We start from the raw sequence: 13,942 nt of genomic DNA, 5'->3' as shown, positions 1-13,942 counted from the left end.
TCCGCGCATCACTGAAGACAAAAACAACAACAACACTGTCTTTAACAGATTAGAACAGGAAGTAGACATAAGAGGAAGTAGACACAACAGGAGGTAGACATAAAAGACAGACGCAACAGGGAGTAGTGACAAGAGGAAGTAGATGCAGGAAGTTGATGGAAAGGAAGTAGAGGTATCAGAAAGTAAACACAAAAGGAAGTAGCTGCTACAGGAAGCAGTCAGCACACATGGGGTTAAACATCTTATTACAGGATGTGGTTTATTTTTGTCTGTTAAACCACTTTGCACTATTTGTAGATAATTAAGCAATTACTACATTCAATTTATTTTTTTATACTAAGATGCATGTAACATTTATTTTAGAACCAGAAATTTCATACAGTTATAAACTGACCTTTGATATGACTTCCCTGTGTGACCCCTGACCTTTGACCTGCCTCTGTGACCTTTGACCTTCCTCTGTGTGACCCCTGACTTTTGACCTACCTGTGACCTTTGACCTTCCTCTGTGTGACCCCGACCTTTGACCTTCCTCTGTGTGACCCCTGACCTTTGACCTACCTCTGTTGGCTTGCTGGGGTAGATCTTGGTGAAGTGCCGGTACTCGTCTGGAGGAGGGAAATCGTCCAGAGGATGGAACGAATATTTGGACTCAAAATCATCTGGAGAGAAAAGAAAAACCTGATCAATAACTGATCAAGTGATCAGTGTCTAATGAGGTCAGAGGTCAGCGGTGTGACACTGGAACAAAGAAAGGAAGGAACCGACAGGAGGAACGACGACCAATCAGCTCACCGACAAAGGAGCGGGGGAGGAGGACGAATGCCCGTTTCGGATGGGGGGGGGTGGAGGGGGAGGGGCAGCAGGGGTTCGGGAGGGAGGGGGCGGAGGCTTCCCTCTGGATGGAGGGTCAGAGGTCAGCGAGGGGCTACCGTGTGTCCTGTAAGGAGGGGGGGGCGGGGCCTCTCTGCCGCCAGACCGAGATGAGGACGAAGATTGGATGGGAACTGGAGGAGCTGAGGAGACAGATCAATACAGGCGATCAATACAGGCGATCAATACAGGCGATCAATACAGGTGAATGGTACTCACCTGCTCCTCTACCTGGCGGCTCTCTGATGGGGGGCGGCGGCCTGTTTGCCTGTTGGGAGGGGGTGGGGGAGGCAGGAGGGGGCGGTGGGGCAGGGCCTCTGGTGGGGGTGTGGCCTCCAGGTGAAGGGGCGGTCCTCTTGTTACTCAGGGAGTTGTGTCGCTGCGGCAGCTCTGGCGCCGTGTCGCTGCTGGCAGCTGGACCGTTAGCAACACGATAAGGTGGAGGGGGCGGGGCCAGGGAGGAGGAGGTGGGGTTTCCTCCGGAGGTGGGGGGGCGTCTGTTGTTGCTAGGCGATGGGGGGGGTTTGGAGGGTAGGGGAGGAGTGTTGTTGGGAGTTGGGGGGAGGGGTTTCTCTCGTTGTAAGAGGAGGAGGATGAGGAGGGGGAGAGGGGGCGTTTCCACGGCGACTGAGTGGTGGAGGGGGGGCAGAGGAAGGGGAGGAAGGGGAGGAGCTCAGGTTGGGGAGGGAGGGGCGCTGGGAGCGACACGTCTCCATGGGCGACGAGGCCTGAGGGGAGGGGCTCTCAGTGTCGTCGTGGCGATGGCTGGGTGGGCGGGGTGCTGCGGCGCGAGTGGAGGGGGAGCGTCGGACGACCCGTCTGAAAAACAAACAAAAATAAACAAACAAATTAAAGCGGAAACGGAAACATGAGGGCCAATCACTGCGCCAACACTGACCTCCCACTGGACGGAGTTTGGGAACGCCCCCTGTGAACAGACTTCCCATTGGTGGAGCAGATCCTGATGGACTGGATGCTCCGCTGCCATTGGCTCCTCCTGTTGCTGTCCCGCCTCCTTTGGGCTCTGAGAACCACAACCATTGGACAGAGTGAGTGAAGGCCCCACCTCCTGAAGGCATGATGTCACTAAACTATGACGTCACACAATGATGTCACTGACTGGATGAATGTGATGGTGCCTTCAAATGGAGTTGGATTTAACACATTCACGTCCATATGGATGCTGACGGAGGTGTGTTTAAAAAGGATGGAGGTCATTCATTCATTTGTTCATTCATTTGTTTGTTCATTCGTTCATTGGTGGATGCTGAGCTCATATATATTCTAACTTCATTCCTCTCAGGTTTGTGTTTGGGTTCATAGTCCAGTTTGGGCTTCGCTGCGTTTCTGTGGTAACGTTACCGTCGGTTCCTTCTAATGGTCTGTGTTGTAAAATGAGATCAGTTTGAGCTCTATTTGAAGGCGGGGAGGTGCGTTCAGGTACATTCAGGTGCGTTCAGGTACGTTCAGGTGTCAGTATGAGGTGGAGTGAGGTGAAGTGAAGTAAAACCAAATGATGTGTTTACGGTCCCACGCCGCTCCGATTGGTCATCGACAGCACAACATGAGTGACAAACAGACAAAGAACACCACAAACATGTTAAAGTGGGTTATGACATCACAGGGCTGCAGTCACATGACCAATCACCTAGAGTCAATGTACAGGATTGGATTGATTATTGATTAGACACATCAGAGGAAAACCATGAGACCCAGTCTAAACCCAACTGAATCCTGAACCCCCCCCCCCCCCCCCCAATCCTAGAGTTGTCCAGGTGAGTCCTGGTGGATCTGATGTGTCCAATCCCATCACCTGTCCAGGTAAACCCCGCCTCTGCACAGGTAAACCCCGCCCTGCACAGCGGACCGGGTTTGCAGCTAGCACAGCTAGCGCGCTAACTGCGTCCCTGTGCGGTTTACCTGTCACCTGTGGACAGGTGCACCAAACATTCCCCTACGTCTGCTCTGTGGAGGCCGCTGGGACCGTCAACCACACACTGCCTCCAGCCCATGAGCAAACAAGTAGCATCAATCAAACAGTTCAGCGCTCTGCAGGACGCCACGGGTCAGCCGCAACCAGCCGCCACCTCGCCTCACCCTCACCTGACTTCACCTGTCACATGACCCCCACCTATGCACCCATCCACATTTATTCACTACTGACCCGATCCTGATCCCTGACCGATACTGTTCCCATAGCAACAGGTCTGATCCCTGACTGGTCCCTGCCCATACCGATACTGTTCCCATAGCAACAGGTCTGATCCCTGACTGGTACCTGCCCATACCGATACTGTTCCCATAGCAACAGGTCTGATCCCTGACTGGTACCTGCCCATACCGATACTGTTCTGATGCCACAGGTCTGATCCCTGACTGGTACCTGCCCATACCGATACTGTTCTGATGCCACAGGTCTGATCCCTGACTGGTACCTGCCCATACCGATACTGTTCTGATGCCACAGGTCTGATCCCTGACTGGTACCTGCCCATACCGATACTGTTCTGATGCCACAGGTCTGATCCCTGACTGGTACCTGCCCATACCGATACTGTTCTGATGCCACAGGTCTGATCCCTGACTGGTACCTGCCCATACCGATACTGTTCTGATGCCACAGGTCTGTCTGCTTTCAGCTTCTTCTTCCATTCCTGTTGATTTACATGAGGCTGTAATCACCTGTCCAGGTCAGTCTAATGTGAATGACACTTAATCATGTAAGTGGAAGGGTTTCAAACTGACCGTCAACATTTACTAAATCCAACACAGATCCATATGAAGGGTTAGCTGTCTAACACTGACCCCCTACAAAGAAAAGACAGTCTGGGCACCAGGGGCTCTACGGTCCAATATTTACACTGGGGGTGGAACAGGGGGAAAAAAAGAGTGACAGTACGTTTTCAGTAGAGAAGGACATCAGTGGAGGGGGGGGTGGTGCTCACCTGTCCCCTGACCCTCACCTGTCCCCTGACCCTCAGACACTTTGAACTCTTAAAAATCCAAAAATTACATTTAACAGCCTGGTTTTTTTTCTTTCCAGAGGCTGACTGATGTTCTCCTAATGCTGCCTTTTTGCGGAGGTGGGCGTGGCCTTTTTATAGAGGAAGGTGTGGCCTCTTTAAGGAAGCGGGCGTAGCCTCCGCTCCGCCGGCGGCTGGCGGCCTCAGCAGACCCGGTGCCCCTGCAGAGCCCTGGTACCATCAGAAGGTGAGGTGTTCCTTACTGTCCAGAGCCAGAGCAGAGCCCCTGTCGGCGGTGGTCGGCTGGTCAGTCGGCGCCCCCTGCTGTTTGGCCTGGCTCTGCTGCTGCTGCTGGTGTAGGTATTGGTATAAGCGAATGTATGGGTGCTCTGTGGGTTGTCTGGCTCTGGGGGTTTGAGTCTTACTGTCGAGCAGCGGAGCGCTGCGGTCGTTCAACCGCCACCTTCCTCAGCTTGGTGCCTTTACAGATGTCAGACAGGAGGGCGCCGCGACCTTTGACCTCCTCTCTGCTCAGCTTGGGAGGGGTGGTGTTGGACTGCAAGGGATTATGGGAAAGGAGAGAAGGACGGTGACATCACAGCCAAGGGTACAGAGGTTTACATGGTTTACATCAGGGCTGTCAAACTCATTTTGGTTCAGTTCCACATACAACCTAATATGAGCTGAAGTGGGCTGGACCAGTGAAGTCATATAAATAATAGGATAAGAACTGATAAATAATGTCAACTCCAAGTTGTCTCTATGTTTTGAGTGAAAAAGCAAAATTCCTTAAAGAAAATGTTTACATATCGAACTGCACTTAAACATAACATGAACAAATATGAACAACCTGAAAGTTCTTAAGAAAAAAATTGCAAATTTAACAACATTACACCTTACTTTATCAGTTATATATGTGCATCACAACTTACAGATCACAGTGGATCTACAAATGCACAAAACATTGAATAACAGGCAGAATATTGTTAAAATTTCACATACTTAAGACATTTTTGTCAGGTTATTCACATTTTTTGTAAAAGGCTAGTCTGTAAATGTAAACATTTGCGTAACTTTACTGTTTTTACACTAAAACAAGGAGGAAAAAAATGGTTTTCATTATTTAGAGGTTATTAGGATAGTATTTTACTGGTCTGACCCACTTTAGATTAATTGACCTAAAATAAATTTAACATCCTTGATTGTTAATTATATTAGTGTAATTTTTGCATTTCACAAATTCATCCCAGGGGCCGGACTGGAGAGTTTGGTGGGCCAGTTTTGGCCCCCGGGCCACATGTTTGACATCTGTGGTCACATGGTCACTGTAGGACTGTCCTGGTTTAATGTGGTCTGGTCTGAACTCATGTGTACAAGTGTTCCACCAACAGGAACCTGGTTCTGGTTCAGGTCCAGTAATGCTGCATTTCCACTATGTGGAACCAGCTCAGCTCGGCTCGACTCCACTGTGGTACCAGGTCCTATTCCAGACCGGTTCCACTCTGGTACCAGGTCCTATTCCAGACCCTTTCCACTCTGGTACCAGGTCCTATTCCAGACCGGTTCCACTCTGGTACCAGGTCCTATTCCAGACCCTTTCCATTCCAGATCCTCCCTCTTTCCATCCCTGGTCGTCATAGCGATGCGGGGTTCCTTCTGTGTCTGCTGCTCACAGTTGCTGATAAACTCACTGGTTGCCTGTTGTCTGTCAAACTCCTGCTGAATGTTTGCGTCTGAACCTCCTGGACAAACCATGGTGTAGTTTTACAGACTGTCATCATGTGGATTCACCTACTGACAGATTTACTGGAAAAGGGCGGGGCACACACACCACTGACCAATCAGAGGTCTGCAGTGTTTACACAGTGTCACCTTTAGGATCTGGTCCACAGTCCTGGAACCTCAGCGGAGGAGGTACCAAAAAACTAGGACCAGGTACCAGAGTCCAAAAAACTAGTACCAGGTACCAGAGTCCAAAAAACTAGGACCAGGTACCAGAGTCCAAAAAACTAGTACCAGGTACCAGAGTCCAGGTCCTATTTCATAATGGAAACGCAAAAAGGCTGAGTTGAGCCGAGCCGGTCCACGTAGTAGAAAACACAACACAACAGCGCTGGGTCTAAAACCACTTAGCTGTTCCGTGGACTAGACTCAGGCTGGATCCGGTACCCCACTATACTGTCCCTGATGTCCTTGACAACGAGTCGGATGTCTACACTGGACGTGGGTTTAAAAGGACAGAGCCTCCCACGGTCCACCAGACCACAGACCCACCTCTGTGGTTCTGGAACCTGCTGCCGGTCCTGGTGGAACCGCGGCGACTCGGATGGGTCAGTACTTCAAACTGACCTGACAACAGGAGGATTGAGTCCATTATAAAAGTTTAATGAGGAGGACCAGCCCATTAGAACCAACCAGAACATCTGTAGAACCCACCAGAACATCTGTAGAACCAACCAGAACATCTGTAGAACCACCTTCAGACAGATGTCCAGCTCCAGAAGGGTTACAGACACACCCTGAGACCAGAACCACCAGAGTCTGCCCACTTCCACAGGTTTATCTGATCACACTGTGGATCCCAGTGGGTCTGAGTGACCGGTCCCAGAACCGTCCAGGTCTAGTGCACAAGTTCTCCCAACTGAGTAGAGATGGTGGACTCACTGTAGACCAATAGACTCTGAAGAAGGTGTGAGTTCTGGACCTCAGGACCCCCATTAAGATCTAGTCCAGTCCAGTCCAAAACCCTCCATTGACTCTTGTCAGTGGTCACTCTGGTCAGTGGTCAGTCTGGTCAGGGGTCACTCTGGTTGGTTCCTGAGGGGTCCTGGTGGAATGGGGGGTTGGGGTTCTCAGGTCTTTGTTTGGTTCAGACCCAACATCTGAGTCTGGACCGAAGTGACCCGGTTCAGCTCCAGATCAGACGCAGACAGTTCCCTAAAGGCATCAGTGGGTGAGGAGGGGGAGGAGGGTGTGTTTACCTGGCTGAAGGTGGGGGGAGGGCGGGCCCCCGGGGGAGGAGGAGGGGGTGGGATGGGCATCCTGCTGTGATTGGTCACACCTGAAGAACTGAAAAGAAAGGACAGGGGGTTCAGAACAGAACCAGCACACAGGACCACATAGACCTGGACCACATAGACCTGGACCAGACCCCTGGTCCACATAGACCTGGACCACATAGACTCTGATGGCATTCTTCATATTCATAAAGGCGTTTGTGTGAAAGTTCAGCCTTTAAAAACTCTAAATATGTTCACAACAAACAACAAATGCACTAAGAACACACAGATACTGTTCTGAAGGACCTTCAACCTCCAGACTGTCCCACACATGGATTCAAGACCATTTTCAAACTTTTTTGCTCCAGGAATGAAAAAAGCATTTAACTGTTGAAACGTTCATTGGTTTATTTTTCCTCGTCATTCGTTTATCGTTCGTTCATTCATTCATGCTTTTTTAAAGCTGCGTATGACTTTCATCACCAGTTTTTCATTCAGTCTGTCCAACCCCAGTCATATCCTCAGTATCCTGAATGTGAAATGTCCATAAGTGTCCAGTGACCTGCTGGTTCTGTTTGTGGTGGAGAACACTGTGAAAGTGTTCACTGTGACGGAACAGATTCAGTTGAGTGATGACGGACAGACTAAAGGGGTCATGATACTGAGGACAGGACTGGGCTTGGACAGGTGGGACGAACGTCAGACGCAGCTTTAGAGTCCACAGGACAAGGAAACAAACGCACACAACAGGAACAGAACAGATCCATGTGTTTGGGACACATCAAGGCTGGACCATCAGTCAGACCACATGTTCAATGTAAACCTTTAAACTGAACTACTGTTGGACAGACCAGGGCTGGAACAGCTGACTCAGATCATTCTGGAACTCTGCACATGAATGAACAGATAAATGTCGTATCGCAGCCGCACAGCGTTGAACACCACAAACATGTGACTGGTCCGATGGTGTGTGTGAACCAAGGTTATTATCATTAACGAAAACTAACGAAATGTCGAAAACTAATATTGAAAAAAACATTTTAGTTAACTGGAATAAATAAAAATTCAAATTAAAAGAAAAAAACAATAACTAACTAAAACGGATACAAATTATGGACAAAATTCCCTTTGTTTTCCTCTTTGTTAATGTTGATATAGGACAGAACATGTGAACACTTTGTCTCAGATCAGCGGTAGAACAGAGGTATAGAAGTCCAACGGTGAAAGGATGGAAAGCAGAGTGCTTTTAAAATGCTTCAAATAACCATTATTTAATCAAACAGTGTTAAATAATATAAATAAGATATAAACAAAAAGAAAAACAAAAACTAAAATGAACCTCCACAATATCAGCATTGAATAAATACCTAAAATATCCAGAAGTACTTTTTAATATCGATACCGTATTGTGAAATGAATTATCCTGATACTGCAGAGGTGATCATTCTAACAGCCTGTTTGACACCTGTGTTCTAGAGCTTTGACAGTCCTCTTGGGCAGTACCTGTCCCCCCCATATTGTCTCTATGCCTGCCCCCCCCCCCCCCCCCCCCCCCCCACCCACCCCCCCACACACACACACACACACACACACACACACACACTGTAGTGTGGCTTTAACCACCTTTAAACAGACCAGACTTCCATCTAAAACTGAAAAATATATCATATCTAAAAGTAATGAAAAAATAACTACATCTCAAAATGTAATTACATATTTTGAACATGACATTCGTAATTTAGAATTTGTTGTAAATTTGATCATTTTATATACACAAAAATAAATATACCCAAACACACATCCAAATTTTAAAATCTTTCTGATGGAATTTGAAAAATATATTAAATCATCAGAATTTATTTTTAACACAAAAAGCACTAGCACCCTGGAAATTTATAAAGGAATCTTTAAAATAGGCTGAACTCTCTGATGTATTTATTTTTGTAAGATGTTTTTTTTAAATATACTATTATTTGTATATTCTTCTTTGTGTCTTTAACTCTATGCATTTTTTTTACTTATTTGTTCAAATGCTTTTTTTGACATCTTGATGTTTGATCAAAATTAATATGTCTTGTATACCTAAATATTTTCAATAATAAAGAAAGGATATATCACAAACGTAAATAAAACACTTACTCTTAACCTCCTCAGACCCAGCTATGAGTTTTCTGTCCACATTTGTGGGCAAGAGTTTCACAACTTTATACAAAAAAAAAAAAAAAAAGAAAAAACTGTCCACCCAAAAGACATTCCATAAAAATTTTAAAAACTGCATCTGAAAAAACTGTTGCATCATGATGTTATTAATATAGACACTGATTTAATAAAAACAAAAATATAGCTTGTACTTTGCTGACATTTCCGGGTCTTAGGAGGTTAACTAACAAAAAAAAAAATCAAAGAGTGGACTTCCAGCCAAACCTCCTGGGGCCTCATGTACAAAGACTTGCGTGGATTTCATACTGAAACCTGCCGTACGCCCAAATCCAGAAAAGTCCGAACGCACAAAAAAATCCAGATGTATGAAACTGTGCGTACGCCCGAATCCAAGTACATTTCCTTTATACATCCCAATCAGCGTGGAATTGAGCGCATATGTTGGAGTACCTGACTCCTCCCTCTCCACGCCCATATTTAAATATGCAAATCAGCATAAACGGGGTCTGCAGGTGGAATTCCCTCTGGGATTCCCCTGTCTGCAGGATCAGACGATGACGTCAAGGTGGACGCGAAGCGGAGGCCGAAACAGGCGGAAGAAGAAAAGAGACGAACTGAGACCGTTTGAGGAAAGAGTCGCCGATACTGTGACACTTTTCTTACAGGGCTGATGCGGATCACCCCCAAGATAAATATAGATTTAGTATTAGTGTCAGTCACACATGAGTTCATTCTACGGGTCATACACAGTCTGATCACAGATAAACAGGATAAAGGTTCATGTGTGATCATGTCAGGATATCAAAGAGGAAATCACAGACTTTGACTCATGTTTAATCACTCAAATTATTATTTTCCAACAATGACACAGTAGACAGTCAGACCCAGGACCATCCTCCTGTCACAGAGGCTCCTGTTGACTCCCCAGTGTTAGCCGGTCCTCCGGTCCGCCACAGCCCACTGCTGATGCCCATCAGACCGGCATGGGTCTGTACTGACCCGAGTCACATTAGGACATCGTGAGGACAATGGGCGGAGTCAATGAGCGACTGGACCGACTAATAAATGTTCTCACAGACATGAACACTAATTTATCAACCTATGAATTTTAGGTCCTTGTCTCTTTGCTGTTGCTGAATGTCCATCCGGGCAGGATTGGCATTGATGGATACAGGGTCTAATTGGTTCTGGTTTGGTTCTGTTGGTGGATGTGTGCTCTGACAGTAGGATGACGTGTCTGTGTGTTCATTGTTCTTCTGTGTATCTCCGATGTGCACATCAATCGGAGGAATGACCTTTTCCACATTATTAACAGTTTCTCAGTGTCACCTCTAAGTGTCGCCAATGGTTCCAAAGCACTAGAAACGTGCGTACGCCAGCTGTGGAGTTGGCGTGAAGGAGCGCACATTTCCACGGTCATTTCAGTCTTTATACATCTGAACGTGAGCGTGGAAAAGGGCGTACGCCAGGTTTTTGTGCGTACGCACGCTTTATACATGAGGCCCCAGATGTTTTTCGGATCCACTCACCTCATGAACATAATAATAATAATAATAATAATAATAATAATAATAATAATAATAATAATAATAATAATAACTTTATTTGTATAGCACCTTTAAAAACAAAGTTTACAAAGTGCTTTGACAGAGGGCACAACAGCAGGATACACCAAGCAAATAAAAACACTAAAACAGAAGCAACAGAATTAGAGAGATGTATGAACAAATTATTAATCAAACGGGATCAAATTTAAAAATTAAAATTACAAATTAAGATTAAAAAGGGGACAGACATCACAAAAAAGCAAGTCTATAAAAATGTGTTTTAAGAAGTGATTTAAAAGATGTTACTGATTCCTCAGCCTTATCTCCTGGGGCAGGCCGCTGCAAAGTCGAGGGGCCCTGATGGAAAAGGCCCGCTCACCTTTTGGTTTAAGCCTGGACTTTGGAACAGCCTGGAGCCCTCTGCCCCCCCACCACAGGACCTAAGGCTGCGTGCTGGCTCGTAGTCAATTAGCATCTCATCTATATAACTTGGGGCCAGGCCCATTCGAGCTTTAAAAGTGATCAGTAAAATCTTAAAATCAATTCTAAAACACACAGGGAGCCAGTGGAGGGATGCAAGGACAGGAGTGATATGATGTCTGCTAAAACCAGTCAGAAGCCTAGCTGCTGCGGTCTGGACCAGCTGGAAGGGGGGACAGTGGTGTTCGGATGATGCCGGACTGAAGTGAACTGCGGTGGTCAAGTCTGGGGAATGACAGAAGACTGATGTTCTCCAACTGCTCACATGTCTGACCTCTTTCCAACAGTCACACTAACATTCGACATCAAAGCCGTTAACTCCAGACTAACAGCCCCAGTTCAAGCCCTTTATAGTTTAACTCGGAGCAGAAACACCTCCAGTAAAGCAGTAAAAACCGTTTTAGATTCACTGTTGAATGACATGAACCCGAGTTCTGCAGCTGCACTGGGACACGGCCTGGGCTCTGCACATGCTAAGCTAACATTAGCTCCTCTGGGATGGTGTGATACAGCTGTTCGGCTTTCAAACATCTGGAAACACCTGTCAGGTCCATTATACACCGGTCCGTTCATACCGGGTCCGTTACACACCAGTCCGACAGGTAAACACCGGCCCGTTAGCTGTTAGCTTCTCACTGACGCAGAGGCTCGCTGTTACTGATAACCCGCTAGCTTAACATGCTAGCTGTATTTCCTCTGAACGGCCCCCGACAGGTGAGATAAACGTACCTGTGAGCATCACCGAACGGCGTCCCGTTAGCTCATTTTCGGTCCGTGTGATCCGTTTTTATGTCTCTGCTGGGGTTTGGCGAAGAGTTTTATTTCACATTTAGCTCCGCCGTTAGCTCCTTCGCTACAGAGCTGAGTTTTTTTCTTTTTTTTTAATTCAACAGAAAACACGTGATTTATCCGACCGGAAACTAGGGATTTCAGATTAAAACCCAAATACTGTAACAGACAAAACGGTTTGAAGTAAGATAATTAAAAGTTGTTTTTTTTTTTTTTTATTGTTGAGTTTGTCGTTCTAACTGAATTATTGTGTAGTTTGAAAATGACTTTAAGAGTTATGAGACACCACTGATTCTGACAAACGGAAGTAGAATCTGCTTTGCATATTAATACTTTATTTTTCCTTACTGTTTCCCCTTGAAAATTATTGTGTATATACATGATTTGTTTTTGTTATCTTTTTAATTTTCTTATTTAAGTACATTTTTTATCCTTGTGTGAACTTATGTTATTTGATTTGTTTCAGTTGTTGAACATGACAATAATGAAGATGTCTAAGGTTAAAATCCTCATTTAGTGAAAGGGTTTTTTTTGTTTTTTTTTTTGTTTTTTGTTTTCTTTTAAAATATTGCAGTAGAGTAAAACTAATTCATGTCTACATGAATCAACAAATTAAAAAGAAGAATGTGTACATTAAAAAAAATATAATAAAAAATAAATAAAAAACTTATATTGTGTCCAATATAATAATAATATTATTTTATACAATAATTTGGAGCCTTATGATGGACTTCGCAAATACAAACACACTGTTAGTTTACAAATTAACATGTGTTCAGCAGTGGTTTTAACAGTTTTATTGCTTCATTAACTGGGTATATTTAGTTTGTGTCTTTCACTTTTATTTGAAAGGGTTCTAATTTGAAAAGTTGACGACAGTGATTGGCTCATTCTGACCAATCAGATCGCTGTTTACACCCAGCGCACCGCGGGATTTGAAAACTAAAATGGCGGACGTTCGAGGGTGAGTCTGAAACTTTTCTGTGTAAAATTAAACCGTTTTCTCGGATGAACTGTTTCTTCTTCTAGATTTCAACGTTTAACAGTTACAACACAGATAAAAGACCGCGAATGTGCCGGATGTCGACAGAAAATTTATGTTAATTATGTTAAAGAAAAGAAGTAGGCTGATTTTAACTAAACTGAAACACTTGAACACAAAACCAAGAATATAATGTCCGAAGAAGAGGACCAATAGCATAAATACTGTCATAGGATTAACAACAATACACTGAAAATAGGTTTTATTGTTTAATGATCTGTTCAGAGGTTCTTAATATATAATATCTATACATTTAAGAAGCTGGAAACGGAATGTAGACAGACTTATTTAAAATGAACAAAATTGTATTTTTAAAACATCTGTAAATCATTTAAAAAAAAAAAAAAAAAACGCTTGATTGATAGAGTGACTGTAGGACAGACAGGTCCATGTGTCCTGTCAAAGATGAGTTTGAATCTGAATCCTTCACACACTGAACAACTGTACGTTCATCTGTTTGAAGTCAGTTTGTATGAATAACCAGCAGGTCAAAGGTCATCTGTATCTGGAAGAACACGCTAAACCCATAGGACCTGAAGGAGCTCCTTTCCTTCTCCTCCTTGTCTCCTTTCCTTCTCCCTTCTCTTGTCCCCTCTCATCTCCTTTCTTTCTCTCCTCAGCTCTGTTGTCATTCGTCTCTCTCTGTTTTTATTCAAGTGCTTTTCTGTGTTTGTGGCTCAGTGTACTCCAGCTCTGTGACCCGGTTCTCCTGAACCTCCATATGGACTCGGATCAGCTGGACTCTGCTGAATCGGCCCGGATGGTGGTCTACCTCATGGTGTGTCGGACCTGCATTAGACTCACTGTGGCATTAATGTGGGCGTGGCTTTGTGCTTTGAACCTGGAACCTGGAACCTGTTGTTTTCTTATGGTTGTAACCATCAGTAAATTGTGCGTGTGCAGGACAGTCGCCGGGTCCAGAAGGTTCTGTTCCGTCAGCTGTTCTGGACTCCATGATGTCTTTACTGGAGGGTCTGGAATCTGCCCAGCAACTGGTGATGTTGCAATGCCCCCCCATCCAGGTGGACTGGCCCCGCCCAGGCCGGGGTCCCTGTTCAGATCTGCATAAACTTGTGATGATCAGATGTG

General features: G+C 45.4%; 1 protein-coding gene, 1 long non-coding RNA gene and 1 pseudogene across 2 annotated transcripts in view; 2 read left to right on the top strand and 1 right to left on the bottom strand.

The window, feature by feature from the left end:
* Positions 1–422: 422 nt before the first annotated feature.
* Positions 423–7,043, bottom strand: LOC115424065 (WAS/WASL-interacting protein family member 2-like; annotated as a pseudogene).
* Positions 7,044–12,740: 5,697 nt separating this feature from the next.
* Positions 12,741–13,797, top strand: LOC115424954 (uncharacterized). Its single transcript, XR_003936145.1, has 3 exons — positions 12,741–12,775; positions 13,535–13,631; positions 13,757–13,797. It is a non-coding gene; the product is annotated as an uncharacterized LOC115424954 (long non-coding RNA).
* A 36-nt stretch (positions 13,798–13,833) lies between these two features.
* LOC115424953 (uncharacterized) overlaps positions 13,834–13,942 on the top strand; it is a 6,003-nt gene continuing 5,894 nt past the window's right edge. Inside the window, exon 1 of the mRNA XM_030142375.1 lies at positions 13,834–13,875. Coding sequence (XP_029998235.1) covers positions 13,860–13,875 — 16 coding nt within the window. The 5' untranslated portion in view covers positions 13,834–13,859. The remainder of the gene's footprint in view (positions 13,876–13,942) is intronic.

Source organism: Sphaeramia orbicularis, chromosome 8 (assembly GCF_902148855.1).
Source record: "Sphaeramia orbicularis chromosome 8, fSphaOr1.1, whole genome shotgun sequence".
Lineage (NCBI taxonomy): Eukaryota > Metazoa > Chordata > Actinopteri > Kurtiformes > Apogonidae > Sphaeramia > Sphaeramia orbicularis.
Note: the sequence above shows the minus strand (reverse complement) of the source record. Positions and strands in the feature narration are given on the sequence as shown.